The sequence below is a fragment of the Apteryx mantelli genome, chromosome 1 (genome assembly GCF_036417845.1).
Source record: "Apteryx mantelli isolate bAptMan1 chromosome 1, bAptMan1.hap1, whole genome shotgun sequence".
NCBI lineage: Eukaryota > Metazoa > Chordata > Aves > Apterygiformes > Apterygidae > Apteryx > Apteryx mantelli.
In genome coordinates this window covers 160026839-160043202 of record NC_089978.1, presented here as the reverse complement: position 1 = coordinate 160043202, position 16364 = coordinate 160026839, and the positions used below count along the sequence as shown (strand labels likewise).

General features: G+C 44.8%; 1 protein-coding gene across 1 annotated transcript in view; it reads left to right on the top strand.

Annotated features, from left to right (window-relative positions):
• PAH (phenylalanine hydroxylase) overlaps positions 1 to 16364 on the top strand; it is a 43050-nt gene that overhangs the window by 13323 nt on the left and 13363 nt on the right. Inside the window, exons 3-5 of the mRNA XM_013947324.1 lie at positions 2257 to 2440; positions 11605 to 11693; positions 13808 to 13875. Of these exons, the coding sequence (XP_013802778.1) occupies positions 2257 to 2440; positions 11605 to 11693; positions 13808 to 13875 (341 nt within the window). The remainder of the gene's footprint in view (positions 1 to 2256; positions 2441 to 11604; positions 11694 to 13807; positions 13876 to 16364) is intronic.

Below are 16364 nucleotides of genomic sequence, written 5' to 3'. Positions count from 1 at the left end.
CACTGCTGTTTGTGAAGGCTCCTGCTGAGCCAGGTTGGAGAGCTGGTACAGCTGAAAAATCACCTGGCCAAAGAAAAGAATGAAGTCTAGGTCCCTGTCTGATCTCTTGAACAGATGTGCTACCACAGGGGAGGGCTGCTGAGGCAGGAATGAACATTTGTGGGTGGGGAAGAAGGGAGATGAAGATGACCAGAGAAAGGTCCATGCTATCACAGCCTTTGCAATTCATAGGAAGCTCTGTCATGGTCCAGGATCTAATTCCCTTCTGACTCTGTACAAAGACAGAACATAATACCCTGGTGCATCAGTGTGAAGTGAATGTAAGGCAGCACCATCTATGTGTATGAGCAGAGCCTTAGCACATGGCAGTGTTTTACACCTACTCTCCACCTTTGTGAGTGACAGCTGAAAGGCACAGGTCTGCCCCCTGGCCCATGGGTGAACCCCCCCCATTGCTGCACCGATCCCGGTGGAGCTGCAGTGGTGAAGGAGCCGGGACCCCCCTGCATCTGGTCTCTGTCAAAAGCATTCTGACCTCGAGTAATTTTAATGTCTAACTTTTGGCCACTCCATCTCCCAGTGCCTCACCAAGTGGAGGGTACAATGCGTGGTCTGTTTGAGAAATGTGGCTTTGGGGGACTAAAACAAATTGTCCTTGGGCCTAGCACAGTGACAGCAATTCTCTCCTCGCAGACAGCCCCACAAGGATGGCATCTCTCAAGAGCAGCAATTGGTGAATGTGCTTTTGACCTTTTCAACTTATTGTATTGGTATCAAGCCAAACAATTTAAGTTCATCTGTAGCGTGAGACACCCAGGAAACAGAGGAATGACATGCATGCTGTTTCCTACCAAGTAATAAACTGCCTTTTGTAGCGGAGTGAATGAAGCCTTTGCCGCTGATGGCCAGATGCCCCCCTGCACTGTGCAAGCACTGAGAGGAGCAAAGAAAACCTTAAAGAGCCTAAGAAGCTCAAACTAGAGGAAGGTACAGAAAAAAAAAAAAAATTACTTCCTTTTTTCCCATAGGTCACATAGATCCTCACAGCTTTTCTTCATGGATGAAATCCTGACCCTACTGCAGTAGGAGGTTTGACACTAACATCAGTGGGGCCAGCATTTCACCTCATACATTTAGGAGATATGACTGCAGGGATCTTCTTAAGCCTCGAAGCTGTGCAGCAAAAGAGCAGCTTCTCCAGGCCTGTTGAGCTCCTTGCATCAGCTCCTCTGACTGTTTTGGGATTGCTCTTCAGGCTGAATTTCCTCCTGGGGTTCCTATGTTCCTCCCAAGGGACAGACTCACAGACCTGACCTCTGGTCTACTGAGGCTGCAGTGGTGAGCCTGACAGAAAGGTCAAATGATAAGGTCAGCACTGACTGAAACATGTTCAAAGGTTTCTCTCAACAAAAAAGTAATATTTTCATATTCAAATTACAGTATTCAGGCAAAAATCTCAGTTCAGCTAAACTGAAGAGGATTTTGCTGGACTTGTGTTTAAGTGACTGAGTAAATAGGGTTTTTAGTCACCTGTTGCTTTACTCTTACTATCACAGTGGCACATCTGAGTTCAGGTACCATCTGGTCATAATCGTGACTACAGTTGGCAGTGTTCGCTTTCTTAAGAGCTAGGAGACTCTATTGCTTGTAAATGAAGATCTTCAGTGAGAAAGAATTTGACCTTCTGCACTAAAGAAAAGCTTTTAACCATGAGAGTGGTTGAACACAGGAACAGACTGCACAAACCTGGACTGTCTTTTGGGTGTAGATCTACATTACCTATTGGATTTCTGCCTAAAACATCTGCTCTGGAAGCTGTGTAGGTGGCTTTGTGGTGCAAGCTAGCTCACAGGATGGCCTGCTCCTTGCTTTTCCAACCTCCTTTCAGGGTACTCAGAGACACAGCATTTACTTTCTTCTGAGTATTTTTTCTCTATGGGTGAAACTCTTACTTCCTGCGTTGATCCTGGGGAAATGTTTTTGTCCACATAGGCAAACTCATATTATGTACTTGTGGTATGGGAATGAAATTCACCTTTTACAGTATAAAGCCCATTTACCACTTGCATTACCACTTGCAGGACCTCCCTGTTGTAAAGGTCCTCAGTCCAGTAGCCAGCAAAGACAGGTCTCTCCTTTTGGATCATATAGGTTATATAGTATGAATTGTTGACTGACAGATGAATTTCAGTTAAACTTTAAATCACATTTCTTTCCCCCAAAACCCTGCGGGACCAAAATCTCTCCTTCTCATAGGAAAAAGGCATAAACCTGACCCACATTGAGTCCCGACCTTCCCGTCTCAACAAGGATGAGTATGAATTCTTCATTAACTTGGAAGGCAAGAATGTCCCAGCTCTGGATAATATCATCAGTTCCTTGAGAAATGATATCGGAGCAACTGTGCATGAGCTTTCACGAACAAAGAAGAAGGATACTGGTAAGGATACACTGAAAAGGATAATATTGACTAGAAACATTTATGTCACATACTTGAATGACTTCTTTTTCCTCTAGCAAAGGAGTTACTCTTGGTTCTGTGTGGCTGTCTAGTCTGTCTATGTTGTAAGCTTTTTGGTACAGGAATTGTCTCTCAGTATAGTATGTGCCATGCCTAGTTGTTGACCATGCTTTTTACTAGGTCTCCTGGGAACTGGTGTTATGGTTTTATGCTGTCACCTGTCTGTCTGTCTGGCACCACTCACAGTCCCTTACAAACAACCTTATTGCAGTAACTCGTTACAGTACCTGCAGAAGTTAACAGGGGGTCAAAGGATGTTTATAGTTATAGGTTAAGGGCCCAACTTGTAAACCCCTAAACAATAGTGCAGAAAGTTGTAGGTACATCTGTTTGCTTCTCTCAATCTCTGCCCTGTATGCAAACAAGCAGCATTTATATCCGCAGCTCTTGGCAAGTCATTCATTGTGGCAACTTTTGTTCTTCACGCACATGAAACATGAAGGAATAACAGGGATGCAGGTGGGACCCAAACCACTATGTTTAATGCAGATAGAGTAGCATATCAAGCCCAGTGACTTCTCCCCTGAATCTCTGACTGCCATCCTGCAGCTTCTGGACCACTGAGCACTGAAAGCCTCTTCAGGACTTATATATGCTGCCATTTTCCTATGTACTCTGCCTACACGAGAATCTAAAACAAAGGAAGAAAGACGGGGAGGATCTCTACTTGGGATGAACAGTGTCTGTATAGTCAGCCTCTACCAAGTCACTGTCTGTTCTGATTAGAAAAAAATCATAAACACAAGCACGATTTAAAAGGGCAAATAGTTCCAGCACAGTTTGTGGGTGCATGCATGGACTTGGCTTGCAGGTGGTAGATCAGTTCCCCTGAGAAATCCAGGCCTAGATCTGCCTCCTTTTCCCTTTCACCCCAACCCCAAAATAAATCTGTGCCTGTTCAGTGTCCAGCAGAGTCCCTCTGTGTCATTTTAGGGATGAATACCACCTATTGAAGAATGCCTTTGACCTTGCTAAGGAAGGATGGCTCTGTGGAGTCCCCAGGAAGGTCACCAAGAGGGTGGCCTGGAGACTTCTATGGTGCCTATGCATTATGCACCCCAGGTAGAGGAATGCCCTATCTTGAACACTTCTCCCAGGCATCACTCAGGTGAAGAGAAGCAGTTTGTCAACTTTTAGTGATACACAGGCCCTGTGAACTCACACTATCGATCAGGCTGCCAAGACTTTGTCATACCGTACAGCGAGCCTATTTAGAGACAGTCCATAGAGGGCTAGCACTGACAAGTATTATATGATTGTGATATGATGTGTTATAGTTTTAAAATTTAGAATCAGAAGACAGGATGGAAGGTCCTGCGGGAGTTTATGTGGTCCATCCCTCAGCAAAAGGCAGGGCCAGCTGAACCACTCCTGATGACTGTTTGTACCTCAGTGATGGAGATTTCCTGGGCTCCACAGCCCTCTTCTGCAGGGCTGCCCTGCTCTGACCATTGAGAAGGTTTTTCCCGTTGTCTAACCCCGTCTCACTTGCTGCACTGTGAGCTGATTACTTCTCATTCTGCCTACCTTGGGCACTGAAAACAGGAGATACTCTTCCTCTTTAGACCAGCCTTTTCAGTGTTTGACAGCTGTATCGTGTCCACCCTTGCTCTTCCTTTCTTGAAACTGAGAAAGCATCTGATTTCTGGGCTTGTGACCAGTCTTCTTGCTCTTCTGTGGAGTTTCTCCAGCAGGTTTAATAAAAAAGTAGGTGTAACTAAGGGCTATAAAGACTCTATTGCTCTGTTGGGTGATTAATTAACTGTGTTTTAACCAATTGTTGCTCATTTATTAACTCTTTGCAAACTGGATTCAATGGATTCTTCATGAAAAGCCCAACTGCCTTCTAGATTCTCCTCAAGTGACAGTGAAGTGCTGACTGTCGCAGTGCCTTCCCACAGAGATGCAACCCCCTTCATCAAATGTCTCCAGGACCTCACAAATCGCTCTGTGATGAACTTGGTGGTGTTGCTGAGGTGACTGGAGCCCAAGTGCAAAGCGGTGGCATCCGCAGGAGAGCAGAGGGAGGAATTTCCCTCCTGTGCTCCTGGGGAGTGGTGCACCTATTTGAATACCCCAATTTACTTTGCGGTTTCTGTCCCATGGGCCCTGTCTGCTGGCTGCTGCAGCCCTCTCCCTCACGGTGCCATTGGCCAGCCTTTGGGTTGAGGGGAGGAGAGGAATGGAGGAGAAGTGTCCCTGTGTGGTCACTCTCTCCCTTCCGCTGCTGTTCCTCCCACAATTATGTGAGTTACCTTTTAGGCTCATGGATACCCTGCACTCCTGCTATTGAAACTAGGGCTGCTCTGCTGCTCATTCAGTGGGAGCAAGAATAACCCTTTGTTCTGGGAAGAAATACCAGACAAGTCAGTAGTAATTCTGCTGCTGGAGAGAAAAAGGAAAGATCTTGTGAGCTGTCCACTCTCCTAATTCTCAAAGATTTTTGCTGGCATTGAGGCTGCTCAGTGCAGTGGTGGCTGCCCAGCATCCAGTCTGAGACATACCTAAATGCCTTTTCAGATAACAGATGTGATTTTAATAGGATTTCAGACTTTAAATACTTTAGGCCTGGATCTTCCTCTTCCTTCCTAGGAACACATGAAAGGACATTAATATCTTCCTGAGATCAGTGATGGTAATCCTTTTACCATCTCCTTTGTGCCCTATCCGTGACATTACATTTGAAGATGAAAAAAAAGAAAGCATATAGTCTTCGGAGTTCGTTCTCTCCATTCATGAGACAGAGGGACAAAAGGTTGATTAGGTGACATGATCACATCAAATCAAAAATGTTTTCTCTTCAAGATTTTTTTTTATTTTCAGAAGAAAGCTACAGAGCCTAGCAGGATTTTCCATTACTTTTGTTCTTCTAATTATTATTAAGAAGAGGTTAAAGATGTGGGTACATGTAGGCCAGAGTCAAATACTGATACAGCTCTAAATATCACCCAAGAAAGGCTCGTGAGTGAAAGTCTGACCTCACAGAAGTCAAAACTGCCATGGTCTGCTGTAGGATTAGGATTTCACTGCATGTTACTGTGTTGATCAAAGCATTTTTTTGAGCTAAATTATCCTGTCAGTGCTGCAGAGAGGGACTTGATCCCCTTCTGTCCAAGGGGATAACTCGTATTTGTTTTTTAGTTTCAGTAACTCAGAAAAAGTTGGAGCAACTTACTGCCAAGGAAAGAGAGGAAGACAGATATATCTTTTTGCCTTTTCCATTTTTCTTTTTTTTCTTTCTTTAATTTTACCTGCTCTCAGGAGTAGTAAGGCTCCAGTATAACTAAAGAGACATATTTGAAAGGTCAAACAAGCACTGCTTAGGGGATGAGCTGTGGGTGGTGAATTCTGGGCTGAGGCAGCCACAGGGCAGAACAAAATGTGAGCAGACCTAGCTGTAGGACATGCGGTAAGACGTTGTCCTTTATCTGTGATGCTGTTAGCAAATAACAGGCCTGGTGGTGCTTTGTAGGTCAGCTTACCTTTCAGATGTATCCTTCTGGCAAATCTGGGCATAATCCACAGATGCGCATTTGTTAAATTTTATTTCCAAATCCCAGAAGAATGAGAGCAATATGCCTCCAGGGAGCAAAATCTCAGGGGTATCATCTGCTGGGATATTGTTACAGTCTTCCCATTTGCCAGGTAAAGGTCGGGAATGTCTTCTCCTGGAGGCACTCCGGGGTCCTGTGGTTGGACCTGTGGTGTCGGTTCTTTCGTCACTGCCTAAAGATGCTCTCAAATCTTCCTTGCTAAGGATTTGTTTTGCTTGTGATGTGAGCTCTGAGCAAGATCACTGGGTTAGCAAAAGTGCTTTTATAGTCTTACTTTGTATTGTTTCTCGATGACCAACATGACATCTGCATCAATAAAATTATATTTCCTCAGCTGATTTAAATGTGCCAGTCTGGGCAGAGGAGTATTAGGTCAATATTGGAAAACATGCCACAGAGTGAGAGATGTGAGGCATTTGTATCACTGAAGCTTAGCCACAGGAACCGTAAGCACTGATGACAGCAAGGCCTGTAAGGCCTGCGGGAGAGAAGGTTTCAGACAACAAAAATCTCTATAGCCACCAAGATGGAAGGGGAAATTTGACAAGTTCAGACTAGAAAACTCACACTTTAAAGTGGGATGACCTGGGCACACCAGAGCATTTAATTACTTTGCATTCTTTATGCAGTGATTGAATGTCCTTCTAAAACCAGATGCTCTAGCAAGAAAAGTATTTTACTCAGTTTTCCATAGGAAGCAGTCTGTGCTATTCTTGGGGCTGTGCTTTGTGGAAGGTCAGAGGAAATTGTTAAATATGTGCATGTGCTTTACTGGGTCAACGTATAAATGAACATCTTTTTTTTTTTTTTTTTTTTTTTGGGGCACTCTAACTGTTTTTAAGGCCTTTCTTCTCTTAAATACAAAACATAATTTTTGTTACCTCATTCTACACCCAAACAGTTACAAATAGCAGGTTTGGATTAATAGTATAATTTTAACTGAAAGCAGGCCAGCAAAATGCCATAATTCCGAAGGTAATATTAGAGTTTCACATGAGATAGGCTAGCAATCAATGGGCTAAAAGTCCTTTGTAGAAATAGAAAGACTTGTTGTGAAAACACAGTGCATCTCTTCATGGCTCTTTTTGGAAACAAGCTGTGTATCCGCAGACCACTTGGAGCCCAGGAATAAAAAGAATTAAATTTTATTCTGTTGCAGCATTAGAGAAATGCAGATAATTTATTGCATTTATGAGACAGGCTGGAGGCTGAGGTTCTGTAGGGGCCTTGTTTGCTAAACCCTGAGGCTGGCCAAAGCATTTGGGACTGTTTAAAAGGGGCTAAACCTGGGCCTCGAATGGCTATAAATTGCATAGACCTGTCTTTGACCCTCCTCACAATGGTCCAAATGGAGAAGTTCTGCAGAAACTCCTCACTGTCCCTGCTTTGCTGCCCCTCATATAAATGGCTTATTAGCATTCTGCTAAGCATTTGACCCCATGGTAATTTGGTCACCACTTGGGTGTCCAGCACAATCCGTAAAAGCTGCTGTTTCACTTACAGACAAATCAATATTTATTACTGATCAGCCCACGTTTGCTCCTCAGACCTTCACAGAGGCCCAGTGTTGCAACAGCTTGCTCTGGCAATTCATTAATGGCTATGCAGACAGGCAGTGGGTCTGGCGAGCACGGACTGGAGGAGGATGTTGCAAACAAAATATGGGATAGGTTCAGCCAGGGGATAATTTGATTTGATTTTTTTAAATGGTTGCTGGGAAGGCTGGGGACAGCCTCCCTGTGCACCACAGCTGGGCCAGAGAGCCCAGGAGCCCTTTTGCACCCTAGCCCTGTTGCCGGGGCTCTAAGGAACTGGCGTGGTGCCTGGCCCAGGGCTGTGCTCAGCACCTTTGATTTCTGTTGCCATGAGAGCTGAGAAGGCTCAAGACTTTGCAGGACCAGACTGAATATCAGCTACACTGCTGCAAACTGCATGAAGGCTTCCTAGGGGCTCCCTTTCGCAGCCTGCCCCTTTCGTACAGCCCTGCAAGCTCAGGGCAGCCCTCCCTTAGCTGCGGCCGGCATTTGGGTGGGAGGAGGCAGAGAGCTGCTGAAGGTGGGCCAGGGATGTACAGGGCTGCACACCTGGCAGCACAGGTGCTGCCCCTGTACAGGGGACGCACAGGCCACCTGCCTCCCTTTCCATGGCGGTGGCTGCATCAGCACCCGAGTCTGTCTGTCCCAGGGCTCACCACGGTCTGTATGCCAAGTACTTGGGGAACCCTGAGAATAAAAGGTACCCAATGAAAGCAAGTCATTACCATACCTCTGTTTTATCGCTTCTTGAAGCTAAAATGATTCAACACTCCCCTGACCTTTCTGATTCTGGGTGGCAAACCTCCACAGGCAACACGGTTGAAATCCCCTGCAGGCTTCATCCCCCACCAGACTCATCTGCCGCCCCACACCATGCAGCTCAGGTCCTTGAAGTCATGGTGCTGCCCTGAGAAGAGCAGTGCCTCACTCTAACACAGACAAACGCTTTGCCACAGGGCTGCCAGACAGCGTTTTTTCCAGCCTGAAATCTCCAAATATTTTTCAGCTGCCTCGCCCTGACCTGATAGCTGGGGAGAGTGAAGCATGAAAGAGTGAAGCCGTTTCCTCCATCATCACACAAATGCCTGTGGCAAATCCAGGAGATAGATAAACCCTGTGTCTCAACTCTGAAGCTGGCTTCCAGTTACCTTGGCTGCAGATAGAGGAAATATGGGCAGGATGGCTAAGCAGGCTCGCCCTTCGTGTGCTGTCAGTAGTGACTCCTCTCTAGGACTCAAATATACCTTTTCTAATGAGCCCCCTTTGACAAGTTTAACTCAAGGGGCTGCATGTGTCAGAAAGTTGCTAACAGACTAGCGGGAGAGTATTTCTAGAGAAACTACAGCACTAGCAATAAAACCAGCAAATTGTTCTTTTTGCAAGATTTAGCAGGGACCGCTGCTGCCATCTAGTGACTTGTTCTGGTCTGCTTTTTAGGGCAAAGCAGGAAGGTGGGCAGCTCGAGAGGTGGGGGAGCAAAGGCCACTTTTGTTAGAAGGGGAGAGGGGAAGGCACGGCAAGGAGCGCCAGGATCCCGCGCCGGATGGGTGCTCTGCAGCATGAGAAGCCTGAGGACCCGGCAGCGGCTGCGAGAGCCAGATGCGCCATGCCAGCCCATGCAAGCATGCACAGCCAGTGCTCCTGGGCTGGTGAAAGGAATAATATGACTCTCAATGGGAGTGCTGGATGCAGCCAGGCTGGTGGTGGGACACCACCTCGGAGAGAGCGAGTGCTCTGCATGGGGCTAAGCCGCAGGCTTCTTAAGCATGCCCTGTAAATCTGCCCTTGTCTCTCCAGTGCCTCCATGCAGGTGCCTTGCCTTGCCTAAACCCAGCGCCGTAAATGCCTGCTTTATTGTTAGTTGCAGTGGAAAGAGCAAGACTGAACAGACCTGGAGACAGAGTGATCCTCTCATCCCACAGGTGGTCCATCCGGATCAGGGCTGAGCCCTCTCAGTCAGTCGCTGTGGGAGAGCACAGGCAGCAGCTGCTGGACAAATTTGCCACTGCTCTGTCCTCGCAGTGATGCTTTCCCTGAGGATTGGGTTCACCCCACACAAAGAGCAAAATCAGCCAGGGAGGTATGACTGAGCAGCATCGCTCCCAGCCAGGCAGAGAGCTGCACAGGGGAATGAGCTTTATTTCCAGGCACTGGGTGAGCAAGCAACCCCCATTCATGCAAGAAAGATGCTAAATGAACTGTGAACATTCTGCTGATGAGAGACTGCTGATAGCCCTAGGCCTGGAGGTCCAGCTTTTGGGGTGATATTAGCCTTGACATCCATGAGGCTGACTGGTGTGGTGGAAATATGCGACATGAATGCAGAGCCTGAGCATTGGGTACCTCCCTAGTTGAAGGTCTTGTCCCCTTTCCTCAGAAAAAGTACGGTAGAACTGGAGGTGGTGCAGAGAAAAATGACCAGGGTGCTCAAATGTAGGCAATGTTTTTTGTGCCAGAATTACACAGATGAGGTCTCAGTCAGGATGAGAGATGGTAGAGAGAGAATCCGACAGGGAGCTGTAAGATCCTAGGTGGCCTGGAGAAGGTGAATAAGGACAAAGTGTTCACTGGTGTTTGTATGCAGGAACTAATTAACATCAAATGAAATAATCATATCTAAAATAAACAAAAGGGAGTAATTTTCAATCACATGTAATGAAATGATAGAGCTTACTGCTGCAGAGTGTCCTGGAGACAAACACATACATGGGCTCGAAGACCAATTAGTTGTACTGATGGGGAAAAGTTCATCAAATTAGATATGGATGTAATGTCTGGCTCAGGCAGGCTCTCATTTGCACATTCCTGGAATTTAGTGAGTTATTAGGGAAGTATCGCACTATGTTATCACTGCCCTTATACTTTTCCCCCAAGCTGTACTTAATGTTTTTCCTTCCCTGAGAATGGCATAGTGAGGAGAACCAAAGAAAGCAGGGAAAAAAACAAAGGGAAGGGAAAGGAAGGGAAGGGAAGGGAAGCAATAGGCAGTTAGGGTAAAAGGGCAAAAAATGAAAGGATGGGGCAGAAGAAGGCAATAGCAAGCAAATCAACTCCAGTGGTACTGGCAGCTCCCTGGAAGTGCCCAGAAGCCAGTGGTACCTGCCTGAACCGCAATGGGAAACCCCTGTGCTCACGGCTCCATGAAGGACCTGTTGCCCAGGGTGGCTGCTCCGGGTCCCACTCGAGCTGTAATGAGCCATTCCTCACAGCACAGCTGCCATGAAGGCATCTGCCTGCTGATTTTTCCCAGTCTGAACACATTGCATCTGGAAAGCCATATTGCCCTCCACCTTATGCCCTGCCATACAGGGAGGGCCATGTGGATGTTAAATGCAGTGTAGTCGGTGTGGCCCCATTTCCTATCCTGGGTGTGCTGCAGAAAATGTGTATAGCATGTGAGTTGCAAGGCAATGAAGAACCAGGCCCAGAATTTTAATTAAATGCTGCATTACTGCATAATGAGTTCAGTAATATAATGCTAGTCAGAGGTATCAGAGTGCCATTTATTATTTTGTTTCAGTGTCCTAGCTTAAGTGAGGCCACCAAGTAAGTCTAGAAAGAAACCCATATCCTTCTTGCTGTGGTGTTTTTGCTGTTCCTTTGCAAGGGCTGACGCTAGCTACTGTGAGGTTGAGGATGCTCTGGAAATATTCCTATGTCTGGCAAGTCAAGAAACCAGAATAAAAAACAGAAAATCATAAACATTACAAGCCAACTGTGTGCCAAGGGCTAGACTTTCTTGATGCGCTGTTTTCTTCCAACAGTGCAGAACAGCCACAAATTCAAAACAACATGGAGGGTTGCCTCCTACTATGCGGAAAGGCCACTGTTGTTCAAAGAATTTAGCCCCTTACATAGGTTTCTTTATATTTATGATGAAAAATAGAAACAGAAGGAGACCCAAAGCAAAGTAATAAAAAAAGCTAATAGTTTTCTTTTCAAAAACAAAGTCATAAAGAAATGAAATGGTATGGATTTCTTTTCTGTTTTGCAGTGCCATGGTTTCCAAGAAGTATCCAGGAGCTGGACAGATTTGCCAATCAGATCCTAAGCTATGGAGCTGAATTGGATGCAGACCATCCTGTAAGAAGCAGATTTTTTTTTCTTTTAACATGTTTGTGGTTATTGGGACCGGTGCTTCTCTCACTTACATTTGCTATGCTTTAAGACAAATCTAGTAGACTACCCCTTGTGTGGCTTAGGACAAGCAGGATGACACATTTCCAGGGCTGGAATCAACCCCAATCCCTGGTATAAATCAGGGCAGACTAAAAGTTGCTTTAATTTAAGCAAATACCAGCAGACCTAAAGAGTCATAGAGTTAATCAGAACATAGAGTCACCAAAAAGACACCTCTGGTTTTCCCAGGTGACTCTGATATGGTGACTTCAGACCCATTTTGTGAATCACTAGCAACAAAAACAGAAGCAGCATATTGTAGCTTGGAGGTAATAAGAGCTTTTTTTTGTTTTTGTTTTTTTTTCTCCTCGATCACATACACACAACTGAATTTAGTGCATTGCTATGTGTTTATTAAATCTGATGCAATTCTTGCATGGTGAGACACAACAAAAGAAAATATCCCTTTTTCAAAGAGTTTGTGGTTTAACTAGTACAGTCAGAAAGTTTTGTTTACTGGCCAAGTTGATAAAAAAATCCTTCAGCAGTTTTTCAGCTCTCCTAGATTCAAGAATACTTCTGCCTCTACTTCCTTTCTAAGCAAACAACAACTTATTTTCATTTGTCAAAACACACTGAGTTCCATGCAGTGCAACAAAAATTGCTGCTATTAGTTTAATTGAGACAGGGTGATTATAAATAAATTACATGCAGCGCAACAAAAATTGCTGCTATTAGTTTAATTGAGATAGGGTGATTATTCATTCACTACCTATTGCTTAATTCGAGATGTGTTATGTATCATGTACAATGATTCATGATATTCAGTGCAGTCATATGAAAAGCAGAATGAAAGGAGACATATTGAGTCAATGGCCCCCTTGTGTGTCATGCAGGAATAGACCAAGATTGTATTCCAAAAAGAAAAGAAACAGAAAATGGATATTGAAAGGCATGAAGCATCTCTGCCCCAGTTCCTAGAATTAATTAGTTAGTGAGCAGTTTTATCCAGGTTGCCTTAAAAAGGAAGCCCAACAGGACATGTGCTGGGGTAAATAAATGGGACAGAACATAGGGTGTAGGAAGAGAGAAAATAAAGGAGTCTGTGTTTTCAGTAGTAAAGTACTGTGGGATTTAACCACGAATAATTCCATGCCAGGTTAATCTGAGACAGCAAATTTTTTAGTCCATTTGTCCATTTATGCCCAGCATAAACTCTTAGATCTGCACTCTAAATTTAGCTGTCACCTGCGTTTGGTTGTGTTACGCTGTTCCTCAGTCCAGTTCTGCCATGTACCTCCAAGCGATTCATTCACAAACTGCAGCTGTGCCCCGTGAGTTATTGTTATTTGCACTGTAGAAATGCCTTGTAACTTGGAAGGACATTTCACCACTTTAGGTGGTGAAGACACTCCCAGCCCTGAGGAACTTATAGTCTAAATAAATGACACACCAGGACAGGAGAACGGTTACCCCATGTGAAGAGCCAGAGATTATATTTCTTATCCCTGATCATACAGACAATTAGCTGCCTTCGAACATGGTTCATGCTGAAAACCCACCTAAAAAGTCTGACTGAGTTCATGACTGTATTTCTAACATGGTTTAACTCTGCTCCTCTAGACCAGCCCAGCTATGTTAGGAACTGCAACATGTTTCATGAGAAACCTACATGTAAGAGAAGACCACTAGTCATCTGAATAGTGTTAATGCAGCCGGTTGCTCTTTTGGGAGCACTCTGTCTGTGTTGTAAAAGAGCCTGAGTCTCTCATGGCAAGTGGAAACACGAAGGTGATAGGGCTTGAGGGGAGAAATGGGTTAGGAGGCTGTGGCTGGGTGACTCCTCTGGTCGCTCTTGTTCTGTTCTGTAGATGGGGAGATATGTGTCCCAGTGCAGATATGCAGGATGCAAAGCAGCTTCCCTACTCACTCTCGTGCTCTTAGCCGGGGTCCTCACCAGCTTGTTGCTCCCTCCAACCCCTTCAGTGCCTCCAGCCATGTCCGAGGGAACCTGGCAAGAGGTGGGCTGCTCACCAGCTGCACTTACACAGCAACTGACTGTCACTGTTTCTTTCCAGGGGTTCAAAGATCCTGTGTACCGGGCCCGGAGGAAGGAGTTTGCGGATATTGCCTACAACTACAGACAGTGAGTGTTCAGCGTAGGGGCAGGAAAGCAAGCCCATGTCTCCTGACCTTTCACAGGGTGCTTGCCCTGCTGCTGATCGCTATCCTTCCACAAGCATCCTGCTGCTGTTGGCTTTTCTCTGGCATGTGTTTAAATCTTCCTGCTCATGCATTTATCCCCAAATCACAGTAAAACAAAAGTAAACTGGTCCAGGCACACGTTCAGATGAGAACATCGCCTCCTCTCTTTCCCCACAACAACCCTCTTCTTCTGGCTTTGTTGTCTAATTGAGCAGCAGACTCAGTTGCTACTACAAAGACCTGAACATTGAATAAAGCCACTTCTGGTATTCTCCCCATTAAACCAGGGCTAGGGGGAGGAGTGCCTATCATTTACATTAAAGCAGGAGCTGCATACACTATTAAAATAATGAATAAGTTATGGTTCTGATGCTAATCCAGTGCCTGATACTCTACTTTTATCATGTCTGACCCAGCTGCAATGAGCAATTTGGACTCTCATTTCCCAAGAAAAATAAATGAATAGAGTTGATAAATTCAGATAGAACAGGCTTGCTTGATTGCTTTTAGTGATCACATTTGGAGGAGGTAAAATTCTGCTCCCAAAGCCATTCACATGTTTACATCAGTACTACTGGGCCTGATTCTTGCAGAAAATGGTAAAAATTGTGATAGCAAAGGCTAAGGTAACATATGTTGTATATTTAGGGCTTCACTTTGTGCAACACAGTGATGAAGAGATAGTCCCTGAGCCAAACAGCTAATAATCTAATCATAAAACACGAGACAAAATTGGACTGACTGATACAAAGTGAAAAAAGTCAGGAGCTCAGTTTATGGCTAGAAAATTTTGATAAGACTTCGTGGCCAGAGGGAATGGATTAATTCCCATTTATAGGTTTCCCACGGAAGATGTATCCTTCCTGCATAACTGATAGCAATCTTTGGCCTCTAGTTTGCAGGCTTCCATCAAATCCTACCTATAAAAAAACAAACAAAAAAAACCCCAAAAGCCAGACAAACTGAGATTCAACCTGGAACCAGCTTAGGAAGATAAAACCATTATATTCCAAGACATAACTAATATTTAGTCTGTGATCCAGATCCTCAGAGACATTGCAAACAGAGGTAACAGTTTGTTCAGACCTGGACCTAAAGGTCCCCAAAACACCTTCTATGCCAGGTTTTTAAACTTTCCAATGAGTTTTTTCAGTAACAGAGCAAAGAGCAGAGTGTGAGTGCCACAGTCTGGGCTTCTTGGGCTCATGGAAGGAAGGCACATGCTTTTCATGACTTTGGGTGTTAATTTAGGAATGCGCTGATGTGCCCCTAATGCCCTTGCCCTGGGTGCTACACCTGGCAGAGACACCTTTCAGGGTCTGCAGCAGGGGAGAAGAGGCAAAGGGGCGTCTCCTGTGTGTAGGAATGGGTGGAAGGAGTGTGGGGCAGGACGAGAGGAACAACCAAAGCTACCAGGCTTCATGTGAAGGTATCTGGAAAGGCACATGTGTTTAGCTTGTGAAGTCATCTGAAAAGGTGAGGCAGGTCTGCAGTCAGTTGTCTCATACTTTTCTTCCCCCTATCAATTTAATCTTTTTCTGTATTCCTCTTTTCTGTATTTATATCTGTATTCTTCTTTTGTACTTAAATTGTCCTCTTTTCTACTGCTATTTGTCTCTCTCCTCTGCCTTTGCCCTTCTGCCTTCTCTCCTAATACATTTACCTTCATTTTTGCTGAATGCCTCATTTCCCTGACCTCTGTTTCCTTTGCTTTTAGCTTGCTTGCTCTTCCCTCTCCACTTTCTTTTGCTTTCAGCCCTGTTGATACCTAGGACTTTTTAATTGAAATTTGAAAGCTTTTTAAGCCATAGTTTCCCATCTAGTCCTGAAAGGTGGCTGAGAATTAATTAGGAACAGCCAGTGCTATAGGAACAACAGTTCCCCAGCAGTCTTCATAATTCAAGACCATGTTTAAAGCTCCACAGATCAAGGAGGGCTGATACGCAGAGGCACAAAATGACAGTGCTATAGAAGAACTGCCCTCAGGCTCAAGTTAAAAATGAGGGGGTGGGAGATGGTGGGGTGTCATGAGAGTTTAACAATGGATCTCTGGGGCTTGGAAGGCCCCAGCATTATTCCAGCAGTGATGTTAACCCTATTAAGTTACTTAAAATCCTTTGATTTTTCAAAGCCGCTGGATTCACCTATGGCCCTATCATTATTGCCAAGGAATCAACTGTCCTCAGGAGGCCCAAATACTTTGCTTATGATTGCCTAATGCCTGCTAACTTCAGTGTTAGCTGAGCACATGGAGGCCTGAGGATGTGATTTGACCCAAAATTACTCATTAAAATTAAAGAAAAAAAAAATCAAGCTGGCCAAAGTCTGCAAATGTAGCATGATCATGAGGTGCAGCTCAGAATTACTCTGACCACCCAAGAAACAGTTTTCTAGAACTAATTTTTTGTATCAATTATGTTAAAATTTATG